The sequence below is a fragment of the Arvicola amphibius genome, chromosome 3 (genome assembly GCF_903992535.2).
Source record: "Arvicola amphibius chromosome 3, mArvAmp1.2, whole genome shotgun sequence".
Classification (NCBI taxonomy): Eukaryota; Metazoa; Chordata; class Mammalia; order Rodentia; family Cricetidae; genus Arvicola; species Arvicola amphibius.
In genome coordinates, this window is record NC_052049.1 from 154,360,915 (window position 1) to 154,378,080 (window position 17,166).

The window sequence follows — 17,166 nt, forward strand, 5'->3', positions numbered from 1 at the left end:
ACAACTTCCTGAATGGAACACCAATCACACAGGCACTAAGATCAGCATGGGTCTCCCTGGGAAAGGGAAATAGAAGCTATCTCTTGGGTAAACTGGGGGCGGGATAGATGGGGAGAGTAATGAAAGGGATGTCTTGATAGGGGTGGGCATTTGGGGGTTAGGTTTCTCCCTAATGGCACTGGAGGAACCACCAGAAATGCACAAGGATGACCCCAGCTAAGACTCCTAGCAGTAGTGGAGACAGTGTCTGAACTGGCCATCTCCTGTAATCAGACTGGTGACTACCCTAATTGTCATCAGAAAGCCTTAATCCACTAACTGATGGGAACAAATGCAGAGATCCACAGCCAAGTACTGGACTGAGCTCCAGGAATCCTGCTGAAGACAGGGAAGAAGGACTGTAAGAGCAAGAGGCCTCAGGGTCATCACAAGGAAACCTGGGCTCATAGGAGTCCACAGGCTGAACCGACAGATAAGGGAGCCTGCATGGGACCAAACTTTAGATATGTGTGACAGTTATATTGCTTGGTCTATTTTTGGGACTCCTAACAATGGGATCAGGGCCTGTCCCTAATGCTTGAGCTGGCTTATGGGAACCATACTGGGTTGCCTAGCCCAGTCTTAATGCAAAATAAGGAGCTTATAGTCCCACTTCAACTGACACCCATGAGAGGCCTGCCCCCCTCTGAACAGAAACAGAGGAGGAGTGGATGGGGGAGGGGCAGAGGAAGCAGCAGAGAAAAAATAATGCAAGCAGAGGAAGGAGGGGAAACTGCGGTCAGTATGTAAAATAAAAAAATTAATTAAAAAAGATCAACAATTAACAAATTGAAACTGAACCTGAAAAGCTTCTGTAAGGCAAAGGACACTGTTGAAAGAACAGAACGACAGACCACAGAAGAAAAGAGCTTCACCAAACCCATATCTGGTGGAGGACTAATATCCAAAATATATAAAGAACTCAGGAAACTAGACATCACAAAAACAACCGAATTAAAAATGGTGTACAGATCTAGACGAGAATTCTCAACAGAGTACACTCAAAAGACCAAGAATTACTTAAAGAAATGCTTAACCAACATCCTTAGCTACCAGGGAAATGCAAATCAAAACGACTTTGAGATTTCATCTTACACCTGTCAGAAGGTCTAAGATCCAAAATACAAGCCTCATGCTGGAGGCTTTAACCAGCAACTGATGAAAACAGATGTAGAGACCCACAGCAAATGTTAGGTGGAGCTCAGGGAATTCGGCAGAAGAGGAGGAAGGATGGTAGGACCTTATAGGACCCAGTGATGCCAAGGGCACCACAAGAAAACCCACAGAACCAACTAACCATAAGGGCTCACAGAGACTGAACTGACAACCAGGGAGACTGTGTAAGACTGACCCAGGCCCTCTGCGTGTATGTTAAGGTATGTAATTTGGTCTTTGTGTGAGACTCCTAGCAGTGAGAGCAGGTTAAGTCTCTGACTCTGTTACCTGCTTTTTGGGACCCACTCCTACTGGATTGCCTCAACCAGTCTTAATAAAAGAAAAGGCACCTAGTCTGACTGCAAATTGATATAGCATGGCTGGCCGATATCCATGGGAGGCCTGCCTGTATCTGAAGACAAACAGTAGAGGAGGAGTAGATGGGGTGAGGGAATGACTGGGAAGAGAGGAGGAATAGGAAACTTTGATGGGTATAAAAACAAAAATATATATGAATAAATAAATAACAACAAAAAGAAATGCAAAGCAAAGCTTAGTAACTTTTTCCTCTTGAGTCAATTGTTTTGCCTAATTTGACTCCTGATCTCAGTGAAAAACTTCAAGCAGCAAAGAAAGCTGGCATTTATTGAAAGAGTATAACATGCTGAATGAGAATTTTTCTAGGTTAATTATGTAATATGGTAATTAACACTTTCAAATGACTCATAATGCATCGAAGGCTGTGACAATGCCTGCTCCAAGTGTCAAAAGCACATGTAGGGTGAGTACTTCTACTACAGCCCGAGCTGGAAACTGAGCAAGGCTGAATTCCAATCCCTCTGCCCACATCACGGTACCCTCAGGCACACTTACGATGGAGCGAGTGATGGAGTGGCCACAGAGCATAACAACAACCAGAAATCTCAAGCGCTGAGTGATTTTTACCACTTTACAGTTTAGATCGTTTTAACCATCGAATGAATGTTCCATCTATATTAAACTGAAGTTTTCAGTCTACTGAAACTAAATTGGCCTTAGCCATTCGTCCTAGGAAATAAAAATTAGGGTTGCTATTTACAGCACTTAATAAAGGTAACTTAGTGTCTGTACTATTCCTCCAACCATTACAACTCTCCTGTGTACTATTATTATCTGCCTGAAATTCATGGGGCAGATAATTATAAACTAAGCCAATAGTTTCCCTAGACTACAAATGCAGAAGATGGACCTAAGCATTGATTTGGAATCCCAGGTTTCTCCTCTACACATCTTGGGGCATGGTCTCTAAAGCCTGAAAAAAAAATCACATTTCTAACATTCCTGTTCTAAGAGTCAGTTCTATACATTGCCTGTCTGAGCACACATGTGCACATACACACACACTAAATAATAATAAAAAATCTAAAACCTTCATCTATACAGAGCCTAGAGATTTGGTGCAGAGTCAGGGTGGCAGGGGAGATAACAGTCCTGTGTGAGGGTAAGGAATGCATAAGTTTACAAATGGAGGATTTAGAAAAAAGGGGATGTTAGCACTAAGAATTAATAATACATTTGGTAGATACGTTCATGCTAACTCAAGGGCTATGTACCTTATTCCTCTGAACCCTGCTGTGTGATCTTAAAGAACTATGGCCAACTTACTAGACGCTCTGCAATATCTGCTATACTTTACACACACGGCAAAGGCTCTGAACTCAACGGTGACCAGGCAAAGAAAGTGACATCCTATAAAAACTCCATCATCACACCTTGCAGCAGGTGGAGGTTGACGTGGGAGGTGATGTACACTGTGAATATGTTTTATTGCCACTAGTTAATAAAGAAGCTTCTTTTGGCCAATGGCTTAACAGAGTAAAGCCTGGCTGAAAGAGAGATAAAGAGAGTAGGCGGAGTCAGAGAAAAGCCATGTAGCCACCTGCAGGAGACAGATGCCTCCACCGGAGCCCTCTGAAACTTTGCCAGTAGGCCACGACCTCATGATGATACACAGATAAACGGAGATAGGTTAGTTTAGGATATACCAGCTATCTAGAAATATGCTTAAGCTATTGGCCAAATAGTATTGAGAATAATATAGTTTCTGTGTGGTTATTTCTGGTTTGGGCAGCTGGGAACGAACAAGCGGCCTTGGACAACAAAAGGTGGCATGACTTCAGATGAAGATTATTTCTCCTAAATGTTATACACAACAAATTAAATGAAACCCATGAGGCAGCCAAGACTGCAGGAAGTTTTCTAAATATTGTATCTTTGCAGGCATTCCCAGTGCTTCCCAGTGACTTTTAATTTTAAACACTTAGAGGACAACTTTTTAAAAAATGATCCTTGGTGAACAATTCTTTTTTATTATTATTTTAAAAATTTAGTAGCTATACACCATAATCCTACATAATCCCAGTAGGCAGGTGGTTGAGATCTGAGGATTGTGAGTTTGAAGCCAGGCTGAAATAGAGTGACGCTATCTAAAAAAAACGTCATCCAGACTTTTTTTTTTGAGGTAATCTTTCCTTTTACTCACTTAATTAACAATCTTCACCGGTGGTGGTGGTGCACGCCTTTAATCCCAGCACTTCAGAGGCAGAGGCAGGTGGACCTCTGTGAGTTTGAGGTTAGCATGGTCTACAGAGTAAGTTCCAGGACAGGCTCCAAAGCTACACAGTAAAACTCTGTCTCAAAAAAACAAAATCATCATCATCATCATCATCATCATCTTCAGAGAAATTCCCATATAGGGAACACTGTAGAAGCTATTGTCACTTTTCTAACTATTCTAGGAAAAGAGAGACCTAAGAAGTACAATCACAAAACAAGCTCAAACACAGACAGGCTCATATCTGTGTTAACTTTAATATAACCTTAGCAGTGTGTGCTATATATAATATATAAGAACACTTTACTATTTGTTAAAATTAAGTCACATAAAAAAGCTTTCTTAACACATCAGAATTTCTCTAGTCATACCTTTATTTTTGTTATATAAATGAAGTACATCAATTCTATCATCTATCTCACAAACTGAGTACTTACGACAGACCAGGTGATGTCTGAGAAAGTGGGATAGCAGTGATGGAAAGAGGAGGCGCTCTGTTTTCAGGGTGTATGGATCTACACTGAACATAAAAGGTTGGATAAAAACAAACCTGGTATGGTTTGGTGCAGAGAATGAAAAACCTGAGTCGAGGGTAACATCTTAAGCACATTGGTCTTGACAAGCTTCACTGAGCAAAAGAGATCTCTGGAGATTTCAAAGGTAGGACATCTATTTTAGTGGGAAAGCAGGCAGAGACAGACGACGGTAGAACTTCAAGCAGATGACCCGATACATCTTGACCTCACCTCACTTCAGTTAGAAGAGAATAGCAGGCCACATTAACAAAGGCAAGGGAAAATAGCAACAAGGTCAGGAAGGCACCAGGAAGCCAGGTGGCACAGGACCATTTGTGTTAGTACAAAGCCCCTTTTCATTATGAAGGCAATGGTAACGTTTGCCAAGTTCTGAGCAAAGAAATTACTCAACATAGAACCATCTTGGCCTCTGTGTTCAGAATACACTGGAAAGCAACAAGTGGGGAGGCTGTGAAGCCAGGTAGAAAGCTACAATAATCCCAAGAAGAGAGATTAAGTAACAGGCAAAAAGAAAAAAAGATGGCTAAATCCTGGATATACTGAAGTAGCAAAAGCTTTGCAGGCAGGTTACATGTGGAGTGGTAATTCTTACTCTGAGGAACAGGAAAAGTGGGTTGTCTTTTATTGAGACGGAAAAGAGGAAGCAGAAGCTGGCTTATGGGCGGGTTCAAGAGCAGGTGTCCTTCTTGGTCTACTTCAGATTTAAGTAGAAATGTCAATAAGAAGGCTGGCTACACATTCTGGAATTGTGAGATGTCCAAGCTAGAAATCCAGACTTAAGAGTAACAAATAAAAAGATCTCCTATTAGACGAGATGAGATGAATAGTTTATATTAAGGTTTCAGGAGAATGAACAGGAAGAACCTAAGAAAAGTCCAAAAGAGCACTTGGAGAGAAGTGAGGAAGATCACAGAAGAAAGCTGCGGAATTCTGTCACAAAGATGCTCAGAGGACAGTCTGGAGGGTAACACTTTTCTTTACCTATATTCTGAGTAAGTTTCTTATTTTTAATCTCAGATTTGGAATTACTAAGGTCAGGAAATAAAACTGTTGAACAGACAAATTTTTTTAACTATTTATTTTTACTTTATGTGCACTGGTGTTCTGGCCTGCACGTATGTCTGTGTGAGGCTGTTGGATTTCCTGGAACTGGAGTTGCAGATAGTTGTGAGCTGCCAAGTGGGTGCTGGGGATGGAGTCCGGGTCCTCTGGAAAAGCAGCCAGTGATCTTAACAACCGAGACATCTCTTCAGCCCCAAATAGACAGGTCCAGAGAAGCATTCTATGCTATACTACCAAAGATGTTAGCTAACACTGCGGCCACTTAACACTTCCTAACTCAGTCACTGTACTAGACACATAAAATGATACCCGAATTACCCACCGTTATGCCAGAGATCACCTTAGCCACTGAGAACAACTCCACCACAGACCCACTTCACCACAAAGCATGGCCTATTCTTTCCCAGGATGACCTACATCCAATTACTCCCTGATACAGAAGCATACAGGATAGGCCAGTGCAGACCAAAGAGCAACAGCCATAGCCGGTGGAGTTCTCTGAGGAATGAGTGGAGGCTGTTGTACCCGTAGAACCATTCAGACTCTCCTTTTGTCTTTCTTCTCTGGGAGTTAACCTCAAAGGCCCTCTTGCAAAACCCTTAAACCCTGAGCTTCCTCTCAGAATATGCCTCCCAGGTAACCTAGTCGATGACCAGGTGATAAGATAGGTCCTTTGACCTATGTCAGCCACTGATAGCCATAAGGATCCTGTCACTGATAGTAAATAATCCATGGCACAAGGTAGCTCCAGGTGCTAACATGCTCTCCTGGGGTGACCTGCTTGGTGTATTAGTAAGAGAGAATGTTTACTGGAATGTTACTTAAGAGTTTTTGAGAAAACACACTAAAAGGGAAATAGGAAAAGAACACAAGATTTGAGGGCAAACAACTGTCAACATGGGGCCAAAGACCTTTGATTGCATATACAAAGAGACTTTCAAATTCTTTGTGTGGTTTCTCAGCAGAAGACTCTGATGATGAGAACAGGGCACTGAGCCATCAGTGAGCATTCAAGATTCCCATGCAGGCGAATCTGGTATGTCCAAGTCTTAGTAGAGTGAATGGGTTCTTATTGCATGGGGAGGGATGTCTGGTTTGAGCTCCCCAAATCTTGAATCCTCAGAGTCAATACCGCTCAAGAGCTGTCTTCTTTTCTCTTCTTACTGTTGCTTAAGACAGAGACTTTCCCTCCAGGAGACTTTATGAACCTGTCTAGTCCCCGTTGATTCCTGAATCTCCTCCAGACCCCTCTCAGGCCTATAAGAGCATCTTATCTATTACGAGTCACATAGTGCATGCTGGGGCTCAGAGAAGATGAGAACAACTGTATCCCAGAGGAACGAATTTAGATAGCTTGTATTAGCCAGGAACAGTACAAATGAGTTTAAAAGTGTGTTTGATCAGATGAACCCTAATGTTAGGTAGTGATTTCCTGACAGTCTCCTGAGACGCAAGAATCCCCAAAGATGGCACAAAGTGAGTATTAAGATGATTGCTAGATGGCCAGACAGTGGTGGTGCACACATTTAAACCCAGCACTCAGAAGGCAGAAGCAGGCAGATCTCTGTGAGTTCGAGGCCAATTCGGTCTACAAAGCAAGTTCCAGGACAGTAAGGTTGTTACACAAAGAAACCCTGTCTCTAAAAAACCAAAAAACAAACAAACAAAAAAAAAGGTGATTGCTAGATGTGTACACAAACCAATGGCCCATACTAAATGAAGCTGAGATGCCAGAAGCATTGCCGTGGATGGCAGAAGCAGGGATTACCAGACTCAGAGAAGGATATTCTGGAATGTACAGACTGCATACAGAAAAACAAAACACATCAGATGACTAGGTTCTATAACAATGACAAAAAAAAAATCCAAGTACCAAAGCCACATGGAATATGCTGATGAGATGCCCCCAAATTACTGAAAAGCTTACTCCTGGCTCTCAGAAGACCAGGATGGACAGAAGAGTTGATCTATAAGAAGGCTCACTGATAGCAGTGAGAAGGATGATAGGACTCCACAAAGAAGTCTGGGGAGTGCAGCTGGCATTCAGAGGGCAACAACAGTGTGTGTGTGAGAATTACACAGTTATGAGAGCTAATGATACAGCTTTCCTAGAGTCTGCCACTCAGTGTTTGCCACCAAAAGAAATCAAAGACAAACAGCTACACAATTGAAAGTAGTTAACGCAATAAAGTTGCAATTGCTTGTGCAATATCCAAATTTGAGCTAATCTTTTATCCACAAGCCATGGGCAGAAGAGGCCTAGTTTCCAGGAGGCAAGATTTTGCAATACTTTGGCAGGAATACATGAAAGTAATTCCCCCTAGTTCTTCAGAGAGATCTACGATGCTTAATCAGGTAGCTACACTGGGGGAAAGTGCTCAGGCACTTTGAGGACTTTGGCCAGAGTCTACAGTGATATCTGGAGACCCGAAACATCATCAGACGCTCCTACTCCCTCCACTTCTATGAAGGCAATAATAAATAGAGCCCCAACCAGGTGCTCAGAAAAGTGAGAATAAGACCACAGATCTATCCTGTGACAGATTTCTCAACTGAGATATTCTGATTTCATGCTTCATTAAGTGTGTCACAGTATCTACAAGTCCTTGACCTACACAGGAAGAGTTACCATAGAGCAAACAAAGATGATTTGATACCATTGCACCCACCCCATCACTGCAACACAGTAAGTTAAGAAGCCAGAAAGGTTTTGGTGGTGGGGACATGGGGAAATTAGTGGCTGCTAACAATCTCAGTAGCACTTAGGGTGGTCCCAAATGCTATTCCCCTGGTGTGAGGCCCCTGCTGCAGCAAGCTTCTCCCTCCTAAAGCGTCAGTCCCCAAAGCACTCAACACATCACATCACAGTCTGGGGCCTGGTAACTCCAGCTGCGAAGTTACACCCCAACCATGGATTTAAGTCGTGTTTCCTTGTAAAATGACCTTATCTTCATTAGCCATTATCTAGCTGGGCAAAGCTTGGTTTCACTTCTAGACAGCTTCTGAAGGGACAATATCAAAATGATACTTTTAAGTCTCTGTTACTCTTCTCTGAGAAGGATCCAGAATACAACTGACTTCCTCCGGATATATTCACATTTTCCCCATTTTTGTTTTTGAGCACTCTCATTATATAGTGCAGGCTGAACTGGAACTCACAGCAATTCTTCTGCATCAGTTTCCAAATTCGTAGGATTACAGGTATGAGCAAGTATGCCTGGCTAGAGATGCTTTCTGCATTAAAAACTAATGTTGAGTCTATAATCCCCATTTCCTTTTCATATATCTTAAGTAATCCTCCAATTTTTAATGATCTTATTTTATGTGCCCGAGTGTCTGTCTGTGTGAAGATGTCAGAGCACCCAGAACTGGACTTACAGACAGTTGTGAGCTGCCTTGTGGGTGCTGGGAATTAAATGTGGGTCCTCTGGAAGAACAGCCAATGCTCTTAACCACTGAGCCATCTCTCCAGCCCCATAATGCCCCAATTTAAAATTAAAACTGTAAGTTGTTTTTCTGATCCTACACTGAAAAAGGTCATCCCAACTTGGTGCCTCTCTCAGTCTCTCCAGAAAGCTGTCATTGTCCCATACGGCCTCTCTCTATGCATCATCACTTAGGAGCTTAGGACTTGCTTAATAAATAAATAATGAACTTGTTGATTTAGGTAGATTTATTACTAGGTAGATTTCACACACTGACAGTGAAGCAAAATGTGTTGCAAGTTTCATTTTCTTTTCTTTTAGGTGCCTTCATGGCACTACATAAACAATCTCTTGATTATGCTGTTATTTAGAAAGTTGATAATCACAACCTTATATAAGATTTTTGAGGGGCTGGAGAGATGGCTAAGAGGTTAAGAGCACTGATTGCTCTTCCAGAGGCCCTGAGTTCAATTCCCAGCAACCACATAGTGGCTCACAACCATCTGTAATGAAATCTGGTACCCTCTTCTGGCCTGCAGGCATACATGCAGATAGAACACCGTATACAAAATAAATAAATAAATCTTTAAAAAGTTTTTGATGAAGATCTTCTCTCAATCAGTAGGTTGCCTTTTTGTCTTAATGACTGTGTCCTTTGCTTTACAGAAGCTTCTCAGCTTCAGGAGGTCCCATTTATTCATTGTTGCTCTTATTGTCTGTGCTATGGGGTTCTACGTAGGAAGTTGTCTCCTGTGCCCAGGTGTTGTAGACTACTTCCCACTTTCTCTTCTATCAGATTCAGTGTCGTCAGATTAATATTGAGGTCTTTCATCCATTTGGACTCGAGGGGTGTGTCCACCCACTAAGATGGTGGGGCTGATCTAATGGGAGCTCACCAAGGCCAGCTGGACTGGGACTGATGGAGCATGTGATCAAACCGGACTCTCTGAACGTGGCTGTCAATGAGGGCTGACTGAGAAGCCAAGGACAATGACACTGGGTTTTGATTCTACTACATGGACTGGCTTTGTGGGAGCCTGGTTTGTTTGGATGCTCACCTTTCTAGACCTGGATGGAGGGGGAGGACCTTGGACTTCCCATGGGGCAGGGAACCCTGACTCCTCTTAGGACTGGAGAGGGAGGGAGGAGGGGGAAGGGGAGAGGGGAGAGGGGGGAGGGGGAGAAGGAGGAAAATGGGAGGTGGGGAGGAGGTGGAAAATTTTAATAAATAAATTTAAAAAGATTTTTTAATAAAACATCTAAAATTCCATATTAATAAAAAGTAGAAATGAATGCTATTACTTAATTTTGATCTTAAACTATTCTCAAATAGTTTGATTCTCAACTATTTCTATGTATAAATATAGCTTGCTGTGTAAGTAGGAAAGTAACAAATTAATCAACCATTTTTTTGAAAGTAGTCCACACGGGTTTAAAAGTATACTCTGCATTAAACCCCATGATGAACAAGCCAATATACTTAAACGCTATACAGACTGATGAAAAAAGCATTTTCTTCTGTTTGTTACAATTTTAAATTATAAGAAACAAAAAGACAACTCTAGTTGCATGAGATTCCAATGATAAAGTTATTTATAAATTTATATATTAAATAAATATATAAATATATATTTAACATATATATTAACACTAATGATTTTATGGTTGCACACTAACAAAATGAATGACTGTCGGCTGGCATGGCAAAATTCCCTCTGAGTATATTACTAAAATTACCACAGAATCTCTTTCACAAGGAAAAAGTTGCCACAGGCCCACAATCAAACGCTAACTACATTAGATGAAAATTCAGTAGTACATTTAATCAAATCCTGTAGATTTAAGCAGACATGCATAAACTGAGTGATAGTCTGGTTCTCCCTCTATTATAGGCTCTGGGGTTGCATAGCTCATGCTCAGTCCCCACCTCTTCCTTCTCCGACCACAAAAGGGTCCAATATCAGCCACAAACATGAATGAAGAGCAGATTTTACCAGCAGCCAGAAAAAAGTGCCAAAAATGTAAAAGAGGAAAAGGCTTCGTTTTTATATTTACGGCCACTGGCCAGGCCCCTGTTCCCATCAGCACGCACTTCAGATGCCATCTGTGGGTTCAGTGCAGAACAGACGGATATCGTCATGCACTTCCATTGAAACAATGGCTGCTCTAAAGACGCGGCTCCTCCTTCAGGGACAGGAGCACAGGCAGCTTTGGAGGACGGACACAGTGATGCTACCGTTTGGTCGGGGAAAGTTATAGCGGGGAGAGGGGTGGTTTTCTCTCATTCATAACAAATCTCTTATGAAACCATACAGAATCAAACTTGGGAGATTTTAACAGTCATGTAGTTTGGTTTCAGACTTTTGAAATTCAAATCAAATACAGATAAAGATTACGCATACTTGGAAGAAACTGCTTCCATGAATTCATCCAAAAACTCCTCATACTCGGGGCCTCTCCTTCTCCTCTGCCGCAGCCCGATGTACAACGGGTCTTTAAGTAACTCCTAGTGTTAAGAAAAGAGTTGCCATAAAAAGAATTAGCAATGAGAAAGTCATTTACTTTTCCTTAGCCTGTTTCATCATCTCTATAAGACATAGAGACAGAAATAAAATCTTGGCATAAGTAGCCTATAGTCACTTACTTAATGCTCACAGAGTCCATACTGTCCAGATCCAAAACAAGAAAAAAAAGTTACTAAATGTTACAACATTCTGGGTTAGTCTGGGGAAAAGAAAAGTAATTAAAACATGCCAGTGATGCTAATCACACACAGAAATAATCTTTAGTTTTAAAGATGTACAACAGTTTATAAACAGAAAGGTAACAATTCTCTTCATAGATTTCTATTTCCAAAAAAATGAAATCTTCAAACATTTTGAGTATACTTGTTATATGACTACTGACTTCCTTAAGAGAGACTATTTTTAGCCTTGACCAGGTTTTTCTAAAGGTTTTTAAACCTTATAGTTTGCTGATTCTTTTTTTTTTTCTTTGAGACAGGGTTTCTCTGCAGTTTTTTAGAGCCTGTCCTGGAACTAGCTCTTGTAGACCAGGCTGGTCTCGAACTCACAGAGATCCGCCTGCCTCTGCCTCCCGAGCGCTGGGATTAAAGGCATGCGCCACCGCCACCCAGCTTTAGTTTGCTGATTCTTAAACTGTTGAACCTGAGACAGCATTATTTTGGTCAAGTACTGGCATAAATAACTCTTAACAGTTTAATAAATCAATTGTTAAGTTGAAATATAATATAGTGTAAAGTATGCCAATTAGTAGCAAAAATTCTCAACAAATTAATATCTCTAAAAACATAGCTAATGGCATATTTTAAAGTAAAAAACTAAATTATCTTCAGATTCAGAACAATACAAGAGTATCTGTCCTTCTGCCTTTCCTTCATCACTATACTAGAGATACTCATCATTACAATAAGGCAAGAAAAAGACAAGCACATACATACATAGACTGGAAAGGGAAGAACTAGCACTTTGAATCTGCATACACATAATTATGTAAATAGAAAATAGAAGTAATCTACAAAACCCTTATATTAATTTAATATAGCCAGAGGATGTAAGAACAATACATAGAAACAAATGTATCTCATCATATTTGTAGTGGATGGTTGAAAATATAAGCTACAACTCTTATAGAAACCACAAAAGGCCCGGTGGAATATTTACCAGCACATGTGTAAGACTTGTGCACTGCTTTTGGAAAACTTCTAAATGGTTTTCTTAGGAAAAGGGAAAGATATCTCAGAGGGCAGAGTCAAGAACTCACAGGAGGGCAAAAGTAAAACCCTGAAAATAATGAGCTACAGAACATACAGGGGTGGCTTCATGTCCAGGAAGGCTTTACTGGCTGTGGACCTTCTAGAACCATAGGGTACCTAGTCCTCCCATTTTGACTAGGAATGTTGGTCATTTATTCTGCCCTGACTCACCACTCTAAGTCTACTGTGAGAACACATGAAAAGAGCCACAGTTAGGAAGCAAACCCCAAGTCTCATCTAGAACTGATCTGGATGAGAGGACCCTAACTTCAGACCCATTTCTGTTACTGGGATGAAAACTTGATAGAGTCTGAGATGGAAATCCTTGTATTGTGTATGTATAATGTAGATAATTTATGAGTAAGAATTTGGATGGAGAAAAGTACACTTGTCCTAGCCATCTGAGCTTTCCTACCCATCCAGACCAAACTACAGTTCACAGGGTCATGAGCATACATAAGAATGATTTTAAGCACTGGGTTTGGAGAGACTTTGTTACAAACAAATACGTTCTTTTGAGTGTGGTTATGTTAAAGATGGTTCAACTATTTAAATCTTCTGAAGAAGGGTTTACTTAAAGCCAATAGAAACCACAGTCAAGTGCACACCTGCTGCCCTGGTATAATTATTCATAGCACTCTCTCTTGTTGTGAAATGCCCTTGCTTTGACCAATACATCATACCTGCAATGTGTAGCTGAACAAATAGTTAGGGTTTTTTGCTCACTGGAAGCTAACATGTTAAATCACATAAATGTAAAATATAAAACTCGAAACCCAGGACTGTTGCAAATCCCAGCTGTTCCTCAAGGCATAAAAACTCTTGAAACAACCCATTGGCAGGCTTCTGGGTAGCCGAGGTTAAACTGCCAATGTGCTACTAATGGCTGCCAATATTAAAATACTTTTTCCAAGTCTGGAATATATTTAGACTCCAAATATGAGATTTAGAGGAAAAAAGAAAGAAAAACACAGTTGAGGAAAAATGTGTCCCTTTGCCTTTCTCCAATTCTTTCCCACACTGATAACTGAAGGACATAACATAAAGAAGTGTGATTGGGGCAGATGTCCTAAGTTCAATTCCAGAACTCACAGGGCAGAAGGAAAGAGCCAACTCCTGCAGACGGCCCTCTCTCTCTTACACACACACACACACGCGCGCACACACACACATTTTAAAAAGAGAAAAATAATTATAACAATTAATTTTAAGATTTATTAATATATACAAAAATTAATATATGCAAAGTGCAATTTAAAGAGGAACCAGCCAGAGGAGACAGGGTTATGGGAGGACAGTGGTGGAGGGGAATAGATGAGAGCAATTTATGTCAGATATGTATGAAGACACAATGATGGAACCCATTGCTTTGTATTCTCACCTAAACAAAATGAGAAAAAGAGAGGAATTGGAGATTACTCTAGTTTATAGGCTGTCACAAAAGGAAGCAACAGAGTACTCTGCATTATGAAACCCTTATTCAACCTCTGACTTCCACATCCATATATATACATGGGCACCTACACACATGCTTACACACACACACATGGACACCTGCACACATGTGCTCCCACACACATACATGGGCACTTACATGTATGTGCTCACACACATATAAGGGCACCCACACACACGTGCTCACACACATGCGTGGACACCTACACACATGTGCTCACACACATGCGTGAACACCTACACAAATATACTTCCACACACATACATGGACACCTACATATATGCTTACACACATATACATGAGCACCTACATACATGCTTGCTCACATATACATGGGCACCTACACACATGCCCTCACACACAAATACATGGGCACCTACACAAATATACTTCCACACACATACATGAGCACCTACACATATGCTTACACACATATACATGGGCACTTACACACATGTGCTCACACACATACATGGGCACCTAAACAAATATACTTCCACACATATACATGGACACCTACACATATATGCTTATACACACATACATGAGCACCTACACACATGCTTGCACACATATACATGGGCACCTACACACATGCCCTCACACATACATACATGGGCACCTACACATGTGCTCTCACACATACATACATGGGCAGCTATACACACATGCTCATACACACATACATAGGTACCTACACACACATGCTCTCACACACATACATGGGCATGATGTAGGTGTATCTTCTATCTATCTAATTATTTCATTGGTAAATTAATAAAGAAACTGCTTGGCCTGATAGGTTAAAACATAGGTGGGTGGAGTAGACAGAACAGGATGCTGGGAGTGGGGCAGATGCCTCAGGCAAATTGCCCTGCCTCTCCTCTCTGGGACAATCGCCATGAAGCCAGCCACCAGGTCAGACATGCTGAATCTTTCCCGGTAAGACACCACTTCGTGGTGCTACACAGATTTTTAGAAATGGGTTAATCAAGATGTGAGAATTAGACAATAAGAGGCTGGAATTAATGGGCCAGGCAGTGTTTAAATGAATACAGTTTTTGTGTTGTTATTTCAGGTGTAAAGCTAACCATGCGGGAGCCGGGCAGGATGAAAAGCAGGCCTGCCCGCAGCTCCTCACTACATGGGCACCTACACACATGTGCTCACACACACATACATGGGCACCTACACAAATATACTTCCACACACATACATGGACACCTACATATATGCTTGCTTACACACACATACATGAGCACCTACATACATGCTTGCACACATGTACATGGGCACCTACACACATGTGCTCACACACATACATGGGCACCTACACAAATATACTTCCACACACATACATGGGCACCTACACAAATATACTTCCACACACATACATGGGCACCTAAACACATATGCTCCCACATACATACATGAGCACCCACACACATATACACAGATATACACATGCACATCACATTCATATATATATGTATGTATGTGTGTGTATATATATATATATATATACACAAAAATAAGAATACAACAACACTTTTAACACCAAAAGACAAATATGGAAGTTGAAAATTAGATAGCAGGCAGATATGCTCTATATACACGTAGGTTTTTCATGACAGGGTTTCTCTGTAAATGTGATACATTTTAAAAAGAAGACAATGTGAAAAATCCAAGGCAACCAGACAACTTGACAATTCTAAGATCCACTTTCATGAAACCTTTTGTTTCTGACAACTCATGTAATCTATCAATGCAAGAAGTTCTACTGTAGATTCCCAGTGATCAAGCTTCTCTATGTCCACATGATATTGATAACCTTGCAAGAAAAAGTCTTGGTGGAGACTGGAGGTTAAGAGCACTGGCTGCTCTTGCAGAGCACCTGGGTCAGTTCCCAGCACCCACATTGTGGTTCACAATTATGGCTCATAACCACCTCAAACTCCAGTTCCAGGCAATCTAACACCTACTTCTAACATCATAGGCACCAGGCAAATATGTGGCACAAACACATTCATGCAAACAAAATACACAAATGAATAAAAATGTATAAATGATTGTAAAGGCCCAGCTTTAAAATTGTTCAAATGATTATATACTTATTTCAGTTTTATTCCTCTTCAGTACACCTACAATTTTCAAGATACACCACAGATCTTGTAGTTTTTATTTTATCTGACTTCCTTATATCATCTCAGCTTGTTTTAAAATACATGGAAATTAAAATAATATCTTAATAGCAATATACACATAGAATTTTAAAACAGTATTTTTAAGCAGGTTACCTTTGAAAACTAAGTCGTTTCTACTAGTATTGAAAAAGAAAATATAAGAGTAGCCAGCCACATTTTAAATTTAAATTAAATAGAGTTTAATTAAGCATTCAGGCATAGCAGCTAAATATAATTTGCTTGGACATGATTAAAAAAACATAAGAGATGTTTAAATTACTGATGGAATTCTTCTAAAATATTAATGTGAAATAAGAAAAGTTAAATCCAAATAATCTACCCTAAACTCGATACAGACTTTTAGAACAGAAAGGTTGCTAGCTAATTAAATTTAATAAGACCTATTGAATTAGTTTTCTGCACAACATAAAGATAACAATTAGAAAGAAATTATGAAATCTTGAGTTATCCATTGCTTCAAATATAATGGCATCAATACTTATCAAAGCATATGAGACCACTAAGGCAGATAAACCATAAATCAAACTATAGAGATGAGAAAAGCACAGAAAAAGTGATTTTCTTATAAAAGTTGAGGGCAGAGTTGAGAAAAGTGGGGTAACCTAAAAAATGAGTATGTTTTTTGAAGTTCATGAAATACAGTACATAGAAATTGGCACCACTTTTTAAAAACCGCCAGCTGTTTTATCACTCAAAACACGTACCTCATTTTCTGTTCCCACGTCCAAAATGACAGGTAAACACTGTTGTGGATTCACCCCTCCACAGGCTGTGTACAGGGCCAGTTTACCCACAGGGATGCCCATCCCATTACAACCAAGGTCTCCTAAGCCTAGAATACGCTCTCCATCAGTCACCACAATGGCCTAGAAGAAAGAAAAAGACAAGTCCATCTTTCCTGCTCTCTAGTCCTAAAGGTAA

At 40.5% G+C, this 17,166-nt stretch overlaps 1 protein-coding gene across 1 annotated transcript in view; it reads right to left on the reverse strand.

Annotated features, from left to right (window-relative positions):
* Me1 (malic enzyme 1) overlaps window positions 1-17,166 on the reverse strand; it is a 138,980-nt gene that overhangs the window by 58,069 nt on the left and 63,745 nt on the right. Inside the window, exons 6-7 of the mRNA XM_042054733.1 lie at window positions 16,950-17,111; window positions 11,213-11,316 (exon numbers count right to left, since the gene is read on the reverse strand). Of these exons, the coding sequence (XP_041910667.1) occupies window positions 11,213-11,316; window positions 16,950-17,111 (266 nt within the window). The remainder of the gene's footprint in view (window positions 1-11,212; window positions 11,317-16,949; window positions 17,112-17,166) is intronic.